Source organism: Doryrhamphus excisus, linkage group LG17, assembly GCF_037039965.1.
Source record: "Doryrhamphus excisus strain RoL-2023G ecotype Guam linkage group LG17, RoL_Dexc_Guam_v1.1, whole genome shotgun sequence".
In the NCBI taxonomy this organism is placed as follows: domain Eukaryota; kingdom Metazoa; phylum Chordata; class Actinopteri; order Syngnathiformes; family Syngnathidae; genus Doryrhamphus; species Doryrhamphus excisus.
This window is the reverse complement of record NC_136373.1, coordinates 1,667,096-1,683,186: the sequence shown is the minus strand read 5'-3', so window position 1 is coordinate 1,683,186 and position 16,091 is coordinate 1,667,096. Positions and strand designations below refer to the sequence as shown.

Below are 16,091 nucleotides of genomic sequence, written 5' to 3'. Positions count from 1 at the left end.
GCTGGAGCCTATCCCAGGCGGGGTACACCCTGGACTGGTCACCAGCCAATCACAGAGCACATATAGACAAACAACCATTCACACTCACATTCATACCTATGGACAATTTGGAGTCGCTAATTAACCTAGCATGTTTTTGGAATGTGGGAGGAAACCGGAGTACCCAGAAAAAAAACACGCATGCACGGGGAGAACATGCAAACACATAGAGATGGCCAAGGGTGGAATCGAACTTGGGTCTCCTAGATGTGTGTATTTTATATGATACAGTATAAAATGTATAAAAGGTTCGCAAATAACTTTGGAGTTACAAAACAGCACATTTAATTATAATTGAATTTTTATTACCCAATATTTGTTTTAATATTGCCTGTAACTGGGGTTACAGTGATGCTGGACTGGTATTATTCATTGTGTTTTATGGACCAACTAAACATGACACCTACTAACCCACTTTGTTTTTCTTGACTGTGGTTCCTGTCATTGTCATGTGAGCAATCCAGTGCATTCAAATAAAAATAAAAAATACACATAAATTTCAAAATTAGACATGTATATACAGAATTTAAAAAACTGTTTCACTCTCTTTACTATTTCCCTGTTTGTGTCTTGTGAGGTTTATTTGGGCAAAACCGCCTGATGCAATGTGTCACCTGACTCTTCTGTACACTGTACACTAGCGTGGGCACATTAGTGGAAATGCCCATGCTGCAATGTCGGAGTAACTCTACCCCGACTGACCTCGGAGCCACGACTATTCCTTCCTCTAAGTGTTCAGCTGTCTTTTACTACTCAAGTGCAGAAAGGTGGAAAAATAATAAAAAAAATTGATAGAACGGCAAATAATAAAAACTTAAGAAACCACATATAGTCGGCGGGTAGACAAATGATTTTTTTTCAGATTAAAATGAACAAAGCATTATTAGAGCCCTGTAGACATGACAAAACACGACTATAGTCACATTTATACTCTTTTTATTTACAACATATTGCGCAACTGCGGGGTCTTGAGACACATGCTAACTCGCAAACTAGAGAGCTAGCCACCTAAACGGTAGCCTCCAAGTTATTTCCTTTCAACTTAAATAACCCAAAACTTACCACTTCCACACGGATAGGGAGGATAACTATTAACAGTTATTTAACCTTTAACATGAACATGAATCAAAGGTAATAATTTTTTCTGGGTACATGATACCATACAGCATCCATATCAAACTTGCGCGGGCCTGCACTGACATTAAACTTTCATATCAAGGCGTGGGCCTCAAACTTGTGTCCTGCGGGCCACATTTGGCCCGCGTGTTTGAGACCCCTAGTGTAGCCGATATTGTTTGCCATGAAGCCATACTTTCCAAGTGGCATTGCCTTCAATTAAGTTTTTTTTTTTTTTTTAGTAATACTGCATTTTAATTAGGGATGCAACTCGCGTTAAAAGTTTCCTACTTTTACATTAAAATCTTAGTGAATTATGAATAATTATGAATTATTTCTTAAATTCCATACTGTTTCTCATCTTCATTAAGGTTTTTGCAGGGAATATTTGTGGTCATAACTCTGGAGATCCAATGTGTCTTATTTGTGAAATGAAATAAAATGCATGAAATCGGTATAAAACTTGAAATGCTTTATTTAAACTTCAAACACCTACAGTGTTTTCCTGAGAAGCCTGAAATGGTAACAAAATAAATTAACACAAAAGCCCGATGTTGTGGATTGTTGTAGGATTGTATGCTGTTCAAATTTCAACGACTAAAAAAAGCCTGGAGTCATTATTGTGACATTAAAATACACTCAACAAACATATAAATACAATATTTTCCTTTTTGGTCCCGTTTTCCATGAGGTGTGGCCATTTATTGTGGCCAGGTTAAAGCACACCTGTGCCAAAATCAACGTATCCAATTAGCATCTTGATATGTCACACCTATGAGGAGGATGATTATCTCAGTAACACAGATTTATAATTTTTTTTTTTTTTTGGTGTATAAACAAAATGTTTTGAATATTTGAATATGGGAGCAAAAACACATTTTAAAATCCATGTTAAAAAAAAACACATGTTAAAATCCCTCAAAGTTTGATTTTGTCAAATAGACTAAAGAGACACATAAAATCAATCATAATATTTTTTGAAAAAGTGTGCACCGATTTCACAGTCACATGTACATCATTGCTATGTTTTTTTTCTACATCCAGACAGTATGTGGTCTCTACAAAAGGCACATTTAATATTATTTAATATTTCATACATTACAAATAACCCCAACCTCTATCTATCTACACACAGCACAATCAAATCATCCACATATAATGTACAAAATTAAATATTTACATTATGGAAATTCCACTCAGAACCAATAATTAGGACATTTTTTTTTCTTGGGAGTGATTTTTCTTTTTAAAAATGGGGAATGCAAAGGCATCACAATAGACGTGTGAACTTCCCAACCCCGGTTCCTATTATCAGGCATTAGGACTCTTGTTTATGTTTATGACACTGTAAACATGGTCACACGATATCGTCATGTACGCTCCACGATCCTGACTTACATAAGACATTGTTACGTCACTCGGATACGGCTTGGATAGTGTTCTGAAAAGCGGTGCAGTCTCTCGGGGCCTCTCTGGTACCAGTCCCGGGGTCCTTTAGATGACCTCCCTGCTGTTACGTACAGCGCAGCAGAGCACCATGCTGAAGATCATGCCGATGATCTGTTACAGTGTGGAAGACAACCTGTTCGAGCAACGGTAACCAAGCGTTGCGTCATCTTGTCGTCAAACCTCAAAAACTCACCATGACGCCAGCGATGCCGATGCCAACGTATCCGATGATGTAGAGTTTACTGTTGAAGAAATCCTTGATGCCCGCCTCGCAGTCCTGCAGAACGGAAAGTGAGATTTAAAGGGAAAGTACACCCCCCCCATCGTCTGCCATCTTACAGGAAACGTAAACACACGTGCTTTTCTCTTTAATGCGCGTTCTCAAGAAATAATAACAAATAAAAAGAGGTAGTTAACTAATGCATGTCATGGGACACACCCATTCCGCCGTCTTTTTCTATGAAGTCATCATAAAACTGGCCGCAACATTAGGTACACCTGCACAGTAGCCGCGTCAAACATGTACGGTGAAATAATACACCCTCTCAATATGTTGACGTATACAGTATTTGCATGAATCACCAACTTCATAAATCAAAAATACTAAAAAAAAAACCTTAAATAAAACTAAAATAATACAAATCACTTACACACATAGTACATATAGCAAAATAATAATAATTATAGCAACTTCTGATCAATACAATCAATTTCAGACTTAAAGTATTGTACCGATGGAAGACTCGGGTTAAACCACACCCACTTCCGGTTTATGCCCCGCCCACTCTGTGTACAGATAGAGGTGTACTCACTCATCCTAGTGTTTTCTTTTAGGTGTTCATGTCTCAAATTAGGAAAATTCAGTTTTTCTTTAAGACTGTGTGGTAAGGAGCACCATGTACCCCCCCCCCCCCCAAAAAAAAACAACTTTGAACCTTACCTTTATATCTGGTTCTTGATCAGGACAGTTGTCAGCAAGTGTCCCGCAGCAGTTGAGCTAAAAATGTAAAGCATAAAGCAGTCCCACAAAACCATACATTTATTGTTTTAGCAACCCCCCCCCCCCCCCCCTCCGCGTGTTGACATGGTACTTACCACTTTCTGGTAAGAGGTGATGAGCGTGCTGTTGTTATTTTCTTTGTAAGTTGTGGTATAGAAGTTTTGTACATCTTCAATTATCTATGAGAGAAACGACACATAAAGAAATGCATATGGAAAACAGTACAACGCATCATAATCCGTAATTGTCGAAGCGAAATCCTCATTGTTTTGGTATGATATGAATAAAGTTTATAAAAAAAAACCGAACCTCCTTATTGGGTAATATATTCCTCTTAAAGCTCTGTGATTGGCCAGTCACACACAGCGCCCGCCTCTCCCAAGACAGAAATGCAATCACATTGGCTAGTCGCCGCAGCGAGGGAAATATGGCTCCGCCTCTTCCACTCACACGAATACAAACACAGTTACCGTTGAGACAACGACGCTCTCTGCTTGCACAACTCCTGCTCACGTTCTCTATTTCGGTTTGTGTGATAATTAATGTTAGTTGCTAAACTTTTTTTCGTTTCGTTTTCGTTTTTTCGTCGGTGGAGTGTTTGAATCCGGGGTCTTCATCCTCAAAGTGCGCATGTGTAGGCTACATGACGTCATCGTGCTGTCAAAATAATAGTTCTGTAAATACTTATATACTGTTGTGTTAAAAAAAAATCTCGATTCTAAGACTGCTCTGTCAATATTCATTAAGAATATTCAATTATGTTCTTCAAAAACGTTGTTAAACATTTTTTTGAATCAATTTTCTGTACCGCTTATCCTCACTAGGGTCGTGGGCAAGAGGCAGGGTAGTTAATTTTTTTTTTTGTAGCTATATATCAGATGTAATTAAGTTACCTTGCTTATATTTCAGTTAACTATGGAGTTATGAATGTACCTTATCCTTGTTTAGGAATCCAAACACTCCTGCTGCCACCTCAGCTCCAAAGATGATCACCAAACAGGCAAAGAACTGGAAAAGATGCATAAATGACGGTATAAATACTATAGATTGATTTCATCTCAGATGTTATATTTGAACTCACTGAACCCAGCAGACACTGAGATTCTCGAACCGCTCCACAGCATCCGAAGAAACCCACCAGCATCACCAGACTTCCTGCACCTATCAGGATGTACACACCTGGAAAGGCAGGGTAAAGAATGTTGTGTTTCTTTCAATAAAACATTCATTTGTTAGGAAAAAAGCAGCCTGTTAATCTAAATTATATGACTGAATGATTGTTTGGTTGGCTGGTGATTAGTCCAGATGGCTGTTTCCTGTTTCTGATGCTATTTATCCATTTTTACCAACACAGGACAACACAAGCCTAAAACTGCAACCCAAAACTATCAGGATTCATCGAGATCATCAAGGAGTTTTAAGAAGCTTCAGGTAAGACGATTCGCATCCCCATAGACGCCCTGATCGCCCATTAAAGCTCTCATAAAGTACATTGTGGGTGCGGCCACCGCACAAGAGTGTTGCTGTGTTGCTAAGAGACACTCCGGCAGCCGCCCGGTAACGTGGGCTCGGGTGGGAACATATAAGAACAAAACAGAGACGTCATAAATTCGGCGGGATGTTGTTGTCCTTGAGAAGGAGGGTTAAGTTTGAAAGATAAATAGAAGACAACTCCACACTCTACTCTCCTTTATAGTGATAATTGAATGCAAACCTGAGTGCAATAATTGAATTTTCGTGACATAGAATGTTAATTTTATTTTTAATATTTTCAATGTTGAAGCATAGAAACCTATTAAAAAAAAAACAAAAAACAAACCAAAAAAAACCCTTAAACTGTATTATGGAAAGCAGGAAGTGAACAAATGTATCATAGATACATGCATGTTGGATCTTTTAGCTGTTTCATTACTTATCATAAAACATATTATTTTGAAACTCCATAACTAAATAAAAAAAAAGTAAAAAAATTCCCCCAAAAACCTCAATTTGTATTATGGAAAGCAGGAAGTGAACAAATGTATCATAGATACATGCATGTTGGATCTTTTAGCTGTTTCATTACTTATCATAAAACATATTATTTTGAAACTCCATAACTAAATAAAAAAAAAAAGTAAAAAAATCCCCCCCAAAACCTCAATTTGTATTATGGAAAGCAGGAAGTGAACAAATGTAACAGTTGCTGATTGCAAAAGTACCAGATGGAGGGGTAGGATTTAATAAGCTTTGCTTCTTCCTACTCCTTTTGGACATGTGGAACTGGGAACTGATTATGGGATGCACTCAATTGTAATCTGATGCATGTTCAAATAAAATTAAACCATTACCATTTATGACTTTTAAAATACATGTTCTAACACTATTAGAGCCCTGTAAACACGGAAAAAACATGTCTATAATCATCTATATGATGTGTTTACAACACATTACGCAACACTGGGTAACTAGCTCTCTAACCAGATAGCCTTGAATTTATTTCTTCTAAACAAAAGAAGCCAAAAAAATCACCACTTCCACATGGAATGGGAGGAGAACTTTTTTTTCACTTCATCATGTCAAACATTTTTTCTGTCATTACTGCCACTTAGTGACCAGAATACATATACTACTATATTTTGATATGACATTATATCACAAAACAGCAATCATTTATTAAAGAATTAATTTCTGGAAAACCGATATAGCGAGGGAGTGATAATTGAACCGCCACACTGCGAGGGACGACTAAAGTAGCATCTCATTAAATTTGAATATATTTGAAAAATGCATAGATTTATTTCAACAGTTCATTATCAATGACATTATTAGGTACTGGTGGAAACATAATAATAACAATAATCTATTTCTTAATTGATCATAGTTTCCAGTTACCTCATCAAACTTTATTTGAATTGAATTGTTCTGAGGTTTATATTAATCAGTGATACTAATCAGTAAGTCTTAAATTGGTCTCTTAGTCTGAACTTGACTCCTGAAATGAAATAATATCATTTAGATTTATTCAGATGAACCAGTCTGTTTGGTCTGAAAAGAGATTGTTTGTAGACCTGAAACCATGGTAACGCACGCTCACTGCCAAAGCCATGTGTTGCACTGTCCAGTGTAACTACCATGAAGACCAGACCTTATGGTTCTTATAGTAAATATATATATTTGTGTGGCTTTTGGGTCTGGCCATTAATTGTTTTGGTGTCCTGTGGTTGGAATATCCCTAGTGATGTAAGGACAGGGAATAGCACGGAGACATGATGGTGTACAATTTGCAAGCACATTTTCCAGACTTGGTTTGTGACCAGCGGGTGGGGGGGAAAACATGACGGTGAAGCGGTGGCTCTTGTTCCACTTTCTGCATCAGCTAATGGAACAACACGGTTCCAAGAAATACAGAATATTTTTCATTTGAAGTGGTATCTGAGACATTTGGACACACTGTGGTACCTACCAATGAAGTATGTGTCTGGAGCCTTATCGCCGTTGAGCAGGGACACGGTTTCCGGGTCAAAACGAAGCCACAGTCCCACTGCCAGAACAAAGGATCCCATCAACTGTGGGGAGATGGTACAAATATTGGTAATGGTTTTATTTCATTTGAACATGCATCAGATTACAATTGAATGCATCCCATCCCCTCCATCTGGTACTTTTACAATCAGTAACTGTTACATTTGTTCACTTCCTGCTTTCATAATATAGTTTACTTTTTTTTTTCATTATTATTATTATTTTTTTTGTGTCACGTACCGAAGTATGAGGTGATATGACCATACTGTGCCCCTCACGAGTCAGCAAGGAAACAGTAACAGCCAGGAGCCAATCACATGCAATCAGTGCGCTCACAATGAGCTTGTCAACCCAATTAAATTAAATTAAATTAAATTAAATTAAATTAAATTAAATTAAATTAAATTAAATTAAATTAAATTAAATTAAATTAAATTAAATTAAATTAAAAATTATTTTAGCTGTAGATTAACTATATCAGCAAGTTGAAGTATTTGTGATTTTAGAAATAAGGAGTTGGTATGATTCCAAAATGAATCCCCAAATAATAAAATCAACAACCTTGTCATGGAGCACGGATGCTTTTATTGACTTACACAAGGCTTGTTTTTTTTTAAACTGCCTAATTGTGGTTTTAAGCTAAAATTAAGCAAACGGTCATAGGAAGTTTCCACTAGTGCCCTCCACCCTTCGCTCCAGCAGCAGCGTATATTACATCAAAGTGTACTTTTAGTCGAGGCAAAATTAAATAATGATGTCAGTTTTTGACCCACAAATTCCAGTAAAAGGATGTTTTAAATGCTCCATTCCATCTTTGGCTTTACAATCGTCTGTGTGCAGCAGCGCGCCACCTTGAGCTTAAACAGGCCCCTCCTGTTTGTTTGGAAATGCGGTTTCATGCTAGTCAGAGTTTCCCTCATTCAGTCGATGTTGAACAAAAGTGTTCTTCCTGAAGTGCCTTGGCTTGCTTGACACCAAAAACACGAAACACGGCTACACCGAAATGTTGTTTTAAGAGGTTGGAAGAGCCTGATGTTTAAGTCTTCCTGTGAGATGGGAGTTGCTGTGGAAACTACGGCGACTGCTCCCTTGGCAATGAAAAAGTGTTCACTAGTGCATGTCCTTTGAGGATAATCCAGTCTGTGAACGACTCCAAACAACAAGATATGCAACACTTAACAATGATTGTTCTTTATGTTAAACGTTAGCATCGTTGCACATGGGTTATATGCCCATTTCTGTACCCTGAAGCTCCCATGTTGTTTTTATAGTAAGTTCAAGCATAATGAACCTTTCCGCATCTGTATTCTTGAAGCCACTTGCTCTTATTCTACAAATTACTTCCATTATTGTAGTACTCTTAAATGTTGAACCCTGCGGCTTACACAACTGTATAGCTAATTTATGGCCAGGTTCTAATCTTATGAAATATCTTTTACTTCCGAACTACTACAGATTATTTAAATACTGTGCCACTCAATATAACGGCCTGACTCACGATGTGACTGACTCGGAGATCATTACTCAGTATAACAGTATAACGCCGTCATTTTACAAAGAACACTAAACTCATCACACAATAGCTTAACACGTACCTAAAAATAAAACAGGTAAGTACCATACAAGGTTAAAATGGAACCCCCTCACCCTCACAAGTATTTTCAAGTTTTCCCATAGTGTATTGCATCTGAGCAAAGCACTCATTGGTGGACGCTGTGATGATGTCAGCCTCCCTCTCTCTGCTGAACAGAGGCAGCATTGCAGTGCCATCCATCCATCCATCCATGCTGCTTGTCCTCTAACAAAAACTTTTTCATTGTAAACTTGCAGTGGTACTTGGTTATATATTTTGAGTGTTAAGTTACTGTGTGATGATTTTAGTGTTCTTTGTAAAATGACGCCCTTATATTGTAATGTAATGATCTCCGATTGTCGGGACTTTTTGCCTAGCTCATGATTGTCTTCTACCAAATAAAGAACTGCTTTGTCGTCGCAGAATCGTGTACACCACAATGCCATTTTACGACTTGGACATGTGGACACACATATGGACAATTCGGAGTCGCCAATTAACCTAACATGTTTTTGGAATGTGGGAGGAGTACCCGAAGAAAACCCACGCATGCAAAGGGAGAACATGCAAACTCCACACATGCAAACTCGACTTGAAATATGCAAGAAACTAATAATATCAATAAACTAATAATATCAATTTATTTGCACTTTACAGACTGAACATGAAACTGAAACCAGGAAAACAACAAAATGTACACATTACAGGCGTTTTTTAGAGTCAAATTGCACGTTGAGTACTATAAATTTGTACATGTTGGCAGGTCAATCCCACCATTAGCACCCTCACTGCTAGCATACACCACCCGCTTCATCCACCAAACACTTTTGTCTTGAGTCACTGGAAACACCCCTCCCTCCACTCCCCATGTCTCTCATCCCAAATCCCTCCAACTGCCCCCTGACTTACCTCCATGTCCCGCCCAGCTCCACCCCACCCTACCCCACCTCGTCCCGTGCCCTCCCACCCAAACTCTCAGAGGACAAAGCCCCACTGTCTCCCTGCGACTAGGGTTCGCCATACAAAAGGAGGGACACTGGCAAGCACAATGAAGGAGAGAACAAAGTAGTGAAGAAAGGGTGTACGCCATGACAGGATCATCTTTTGTCACACACCATAAACATAAAGACTGGCCTATATATAACTCGAACGAGTAGTTGAGTTGTTTCATCAACATCTCTGAACTCGGAAAGCTCAGTGTCGCGGCTTCTTTTATGGAGTAAAATCGACTTTTTAAAGAGTGCAGTTAAATGGTGTTTTTGTGAGGGGGAATTTCCATGAGAGCATACAGTACATGCAGCAAAACTATCACAGGGATGTGGGCTCACTCAGGGAGAGTATGAGGAATTATTCTTTGTGGTTGTACATTAAAACTTCATTTGACAGTAAGCATGAAGAGACTGAAACACAGGCTGCATTTAGCTCAGTCTGTCATCAAGGGAATGCTTGGATGACAGATGCAAGGGTTAAAAATAGCGGCCATTGTACTGTACCGCATACATGACTCTAGGGCTGGAACAACTTGTTTATTTTTTTGTTGTTTTTTTTCATGTGATGGAAGTACAATAATTTCCCGCATATTATCTTAGTAATAGTGTTGTTTGAAACAAGTTGAGCACAAAGATAATAAATTGAGTACTTTTACAATAATGGTTGTAGTTTTAATGGTGCAATGCAATGAATCACACTGGACATTTTTCTACATTAAGTAATGGTAATGGTAATGGTAATGGTAATGGTTTTATTTCATTTGAACATGCATCAGATTACAATTGAGCGCATCCCATAATCAGTTCCCAGTTCCACATGTCCAAAAGGAGTAGGAAGAAGCAAAGCTTATTAAATCCTACCCCTCCATCTGGTACTTTTACAATCAGTAACTGTTACATTTGTTCACTTCCTGCTTTCCTAATATAATTTAAGTTTTTTAAAATCATGTTATTATTATTATTTTTATTTTTATTTTTATTTTTATTTTTATTTTTATTTTTATTTTTATTTTTATTTTTATTTTTATTTTTATTTTTATTTTTATTTTTATTTTTATTTTTATTTTTATTTTTATTTTTATTTTTTATTTTGGTATGGATCAGATTCCATCTGGTACTTTTACAACCAGTAACTGTTACATTTGTTCACCTCCTGCTTTCTTAGTATAGTTAAATTTTTAATTAAATTTTTTTTATTTTTAATAATAATAATTTATTATTTTTTTAATTTATTTATTATTATTATTTTTATTTTTATTTTGGTATAGATCACATTACAATTGAGTGCATCGCATAATCAGTTCCCAGTTCCACATGTCCGAAAGGAGTAGGAAGAAGCAAAGCTTATTAAATCCTACCGTTCCATCTGGTACTTTTGCAATCAGTTACTGTTACATTTGTTCACTTCCTGCTTTCCATAATACAAATTGAGGTTTTGGGGGGGATTTTTTTACTTTTTTTTTTTTAATTTAGTTATGGAGTTTCAAAATAATATGTTTTATGATAAGTAATGAAACAGCTAAAAGATCTTTTGTTTTTTGTTTTTTTTTTTATAGGTTTCTATGCTTCAACATTGAAAATATTAAAAATAAAATTAACATTCTATGTCGTGGAAATTCATTTATTGCACTCGGGTTTGCACTCAACTTTTACAATCAGTAACTGTTATATTTGTTCACTTCCTGCTTTCCATAATACAGTTTAAGGTAGTTTTTTTTTACTTTATTATTTTTTAATTTAGTTATGGAGTTTCAAAATAATATGTTTTACATAAAGATCCAACATGCATGTATCTACGATATAACGTTTACCTTGCACTGTTTACCTCCATCCATCCATTTTCTATGCCTCTTATCCTCACTGGTCCTAACTCGGAGGGAGAGTTTATTTTTGTTTAACTCTTTTTACCGTGCATTTCAAATACACACGTCACCGACAGCCAAGGAGAGGTGCAGGGATATAATATTTGCGAGGAAGTCACCGTTATTAAGTGATCACAGCACAAAAAAAAAAACTGGAGTGTGACATCACCACACATGTCCGCCGATTTTCCCTCTTTATCTGGGTCAAGTTGATGCCAGCTGACCCTCTTTTTTCCCTGCACACGCACACCAATATCCCTCACAATCTCCCAGTGACCTTTCTCGTCACATTTGATGCATACCCAGATGGGGGGAAAAAGGTAAACATGTTCTTCTCACCTCCGTTGCATTTCTTTTGTCTGCACATCAGCCGCACCCACTGGCATGCAATAATAGTTATTCTATACGGGGATCGGACGGGGGGCTGCTGCGTTTTCAGAGTCTGCTTATCCGGGCTGGAGCAGAAGGATGAGGTGATGCTATTGTCCTGCTGTCACAATGGATCCATTCACACCGAGCCCCTTTGCAGATGCTTGTTGGAAAAATCTCTCTCTCTCACAAAGAAGGAAATGTTCCACTCTGAGGACCTTAATTGGATATAAAAAGTGTGTGTGTGTGTGTGTGTGTGCAGCTCACAAACAGATGCACCTTTCATGTTCACCTGACTCTCTTGAGCCCTCGACTGCTTTTTTGCTAAAAATGTCCCATTGCATCTCCACGCTGTGTCACTAAGGTCTTGTGGGACTTAGTGCTGAGTTGTTCCATGCAACTCTTCATCCAGTCTAAAAATATGAATCGAGGTCCTGAAGAAGAACATACAAAGCTAAGTCTGTCCCTCACACTCAGAGCAGATACAACAAACCGGCAAGGTCCAAAAATAAGGAGTCAAACAGTCAAACATGTGAATCCAAAGCAAAACTTGCATCATAATGTACTTACCCAAAATATGAAGTTGAACACGAACAAAAGATATTTGACACATTTCATCCCTCCTTCCACTTTCCCCATGTCGCCTGATTGGATCACGTGTTTGGACTCTATCCACACAAAATGGCCTGAGGGGTAGTTTGAGGTGGTCCGGTACTAGATGACAACAGCAGTCAGTGTAAGTCTAAACACTTGTGCATCAAGAAGTGCTACCCTGGTAGCCTCTCTCGCTCTCTCTCTTTCTCTCTCTCTCTCTCTCTCTCTCTCGCTCACACACATGTGCACACTTTCCAGGCCGCCTCCTTCTATAAATCAGAGGGGGCCTGCAGACCAGAGCCGGACTGAATAATAGGTATTTGGCAAATGTTCATAAAGAGGTACCCCACCAGTATACTATGATGGATTATAAGACCTTTTGAAACAATTTTCAGGCACTAGTTAATTTTTTTTTTTATCACTCATAAAATAATCCTTCCATAAGCCTCCATACATTCTCAATTAGCGGATTTTGAAACAAATATTTTATATTTATATTTTGATAAAAATATTTTCTCTCAAACACCCTACATCAATATCAAAATACGTGACAGTAAAGCATAAAATGTACATAAAATACATAAAAAGTATGCTTACAGTGATGAAAATAACATTTTTCTACACCCTAACAAGGCCACTTTAATAAATTTAAGTTATGTCAATTTAATTTCCCCTTTTAATGGTAATGGTAATGTTTTAATTTCACATGTCCAAAAGGAGTAGGAAGAAGCAAAGCTTATTAAATCCTACCCCTCCATCTGGTACTTTTACAATCAGTAACTGTTACATTTGTTCACTTCCTGCTTTCCATAATACAAATGAAGTTTTTTTTGTTTTTTTTTTTGTTTTGTTTTTTTTAAATAGGTTTCTATGCTTCAACATTGAAAATATTAAAAATATGTTTTGTTTGTTTGTTTGTTTTTTTTTAAATACTGTACCTCGTACCGAAGTACAAGGTGGTATGACCATACAATGACATATTTTTTTATTTTAAAATTAAAAATTAAAAATTAAAAATTAAAAATTAAAAATTAAAAATTAAAAATTAAAAATTAAAAATTAAAAATTAAAAATTAAAAATTCAAAATTCAAAATTCAAAATTCAAAATTTTAAAGACGGCATCCATCTTAATGCGGAAGTCGAGGAATATAGATCACATGACATCACACATTAGAACGAGTCGGGGCACAGATGATGTTAAAATGTTTATGGAATTAGGTTAAGGTTATGGCTAACTGGCGATGGGCTGGACTTGAACTATTCACATAGCTCTTTATGTAGAATAAAGCAACATATTATGCATAGTGATCCACAACCCATGAATGCACTGTGCACCCATTCATGTAAAGTTCCTAGAAGTTCCAAGAAAAGCACTATACAAATAAAATGTGTTATTATTATTATTATTGTTATTATTATATTGTTGTTTTGCAGTACTGTACATCTTAAATATGACTTGGATCACATAAATGTCTTTTGGATCATGCAACTGAGCAGCCATACCTTTTGGAGCCTTGAGGACTGTGTGTTCATTAGTGGTAGTATAGTGCCACCTTGTGGTTGTACTGCTAACAAAGCAAAGCACTTCCATTGGCTCCATATGACATGGGTGTCAAACTCAATCACAGCTTACTTTAATTTGTGGGACCAACTGGACATTAGTGGGGGAAATATGCATTTTTTGTCAATTTATTCCTGCTTGAAATATATATATTGTATTTATACATAATGTGCAATCCAATATACTACATCATATAAAATTGTACTGTATCTCCACATTGCAACTAAACGACTGTTTCATAGAAATAAGTGCACTTAATTATCAATTCTAATACAGAGTATAGCCATATTCGGTCAACATTACATCACGTTCATTCATTAGCTTAGCTTAGCTACATTGACGATGGGTCATTATTTCTCAATGCGCTCGATGCTACTCAAATATCTTATACTCTCCACTGTGACAACAGAAATAGCATATTATCCTTTTCGTATTTGGTCACACACTTATTCTGGTTCGACGTGTAACACTTGACCACAGTGTTAGAGTTGACTAGAATTAGACACTATGGGCTGTAATTTGGTAATTTGGTGGTGCGGCCTATGCAATGGTTGTTTGGTCCAATTTGGTATCCTGGACGCCAAACAAAACTGGAAAAAGATGGCCCGGCGTGGCCTTCTGGGGGTGTGGGTCTGGGTTCTTGGCATTTCAGTGCTCTTGCATGGCGTGGCTGGGGCAACAACAACCTGCAGATGGCGCTCTGGGGCGCCCCGGTCTGGGTGGATGCTTCTTTTGGGAGCATCCCGTGTGGAGTCTTGCAATGATGAGGTACAGCGATGGTTGGATATCAGGTGTCACGTTGAAAACATGTTATTGACATGTTGGTGGCATGATGGAGAGGACTGTTAAATGATAGTACAAAGAAACCTTCACAAATTTTGGTTCGCCCCAGGGATCACACACCCTTGACTCTGGAGGTCTGCATGGAGTGAATCCTACGGAAACAACAAGGCGGCATTTTTACATTTTCCCACTCTGGAAACCGTTTCTGGTCACCCAGAATGCCGTTTCGATGTGGATGAGAGGCTGAAACGAAAAAATACTTGCCGGAAAATGTTAATGTGTAGCTAGCCTCTGATTTATAAACACAACATTTGTAGTTAAACTTCATAAGTTGACATCAGTTGACATTCAGAAAAAGTTTTTATTTTTCAACCTGTTCTCGTTTTTCCGTTACTATTAAAGACCATTGCGACTGTACTGACTTTTTGGGACCTGTTACCAGGGCTCAAACGCCAATATTTGTAAAAATTTAGGAACATACTACTGCCACTAATGAGACCACTTCGGTAGGAAAAATATAATCTATCTTTGAAAGTTAACTTTTGCTGTAGATTTGGCCTTAAAAACCACAGCAGGCTAATCGTCTCAGGAAAACATCATGACATCGTAACTGAATATACTGTACCAGCGATTCTGGGCCTTATTAAAACAATTACCGTATTTTCCGGACTACAAGTTGCACTTTTTTTCATAGGTTGGCTGTTCCTGTGACTTATACTCCAGAGCGACTTATAAATGAAAAAACTTGTTGATGTTACATAAACACTGGACACCTTTTCTGTTCATGTTTATTTTTCGTGTAGCTGAATAAGCATTGTGTTAGCATATCTTGTACTCCGGAGCGACTTATAGTCCAGAAAATACGGTAAAAATCACGTTGAATTTTATTTTGTAATAATTACTTATTTTTGGGCAGGGGCCCTTGGAATTGTTCTCATAGCAGCAATACGCATTCCGGGGCCCCCCATGGATTGTGGGTCCCTATGCAGAGCACGTTTAGGGATGGGTAGAGGTAATCCCTCATTTATCACGGTCAATCGATTCCAGACCTGCCTGTGATAAGTGAATTTCCACAAAATACGATTTGTATATTTTCATAGCTAGAGCATAGAAAACCTTCTATCTATGTTTTTTTAACATTATTAGAGCCCTCAAGACATGAAATGCGCATTCCGGGGCCCCCCCATGGATTGTGGGTCCCTATGCAGCGCATGTGTTTTGCGTGTAAGGAGGGGTACAGTAATCCCTCAT

At 37.5% G+C, this 16,091-nt stretch overlaps 1 protein-coding gene and 1 long non-coding RNA gene across 2 annotated transcripts; one reads left to right on the top strand and one right to left on the bottom strand.

The window, feature by feature from the left end:
- Nucleotides 1-1,327: 1,327 nt before the first annotated feature.
- LOC131136722 (CD9 antigen-like) lies at nucleotides 1,328-12,705 on the bottom strand. Its single transcript, XM_058083912.2, has 8 exons — nucleotides 12,472-12,705; nucleotides 7,050-7,152; nucleotides 4,686-4,783; nucleotides 4,538-4,612; nucleotides 3,700-3,783; nucleotides 3,545-3,601; nucleotides 2,798-2,881; nucleotides 1,328-2,715 (listed from the first exon to the last, which is right to left on the bottom strand). Exons 1-8 carry the CDS (start codon nucleotides 12,538-12,540, stop codon nucleotides 2,650-2,652), a joined length of 636 nt encoding a protein of 211 aa, XP_057939895.1. The 5' UTR covers nucleotides 12,541-12,705; the 3' UTR covers nucleotides 1,328-2,649.
- On the top strand, nucleotides 4,028-5,769 carry LOC131136730 (uncharacterized). Its single transcript, XR_009131794.2, has 4 exons — nucleotides 4,028-4,130; nucleotides 4,553-4,635; nucleotides 4,698-4,796; nucleotides 4,959-5,769. It is a non-coding gene; the product is annotated as an uncharacterized LOC131136730 (long non-coding RNA).
- Nucleotides 12,706-16,091: the final 3,386 nt, after the last annotated feature.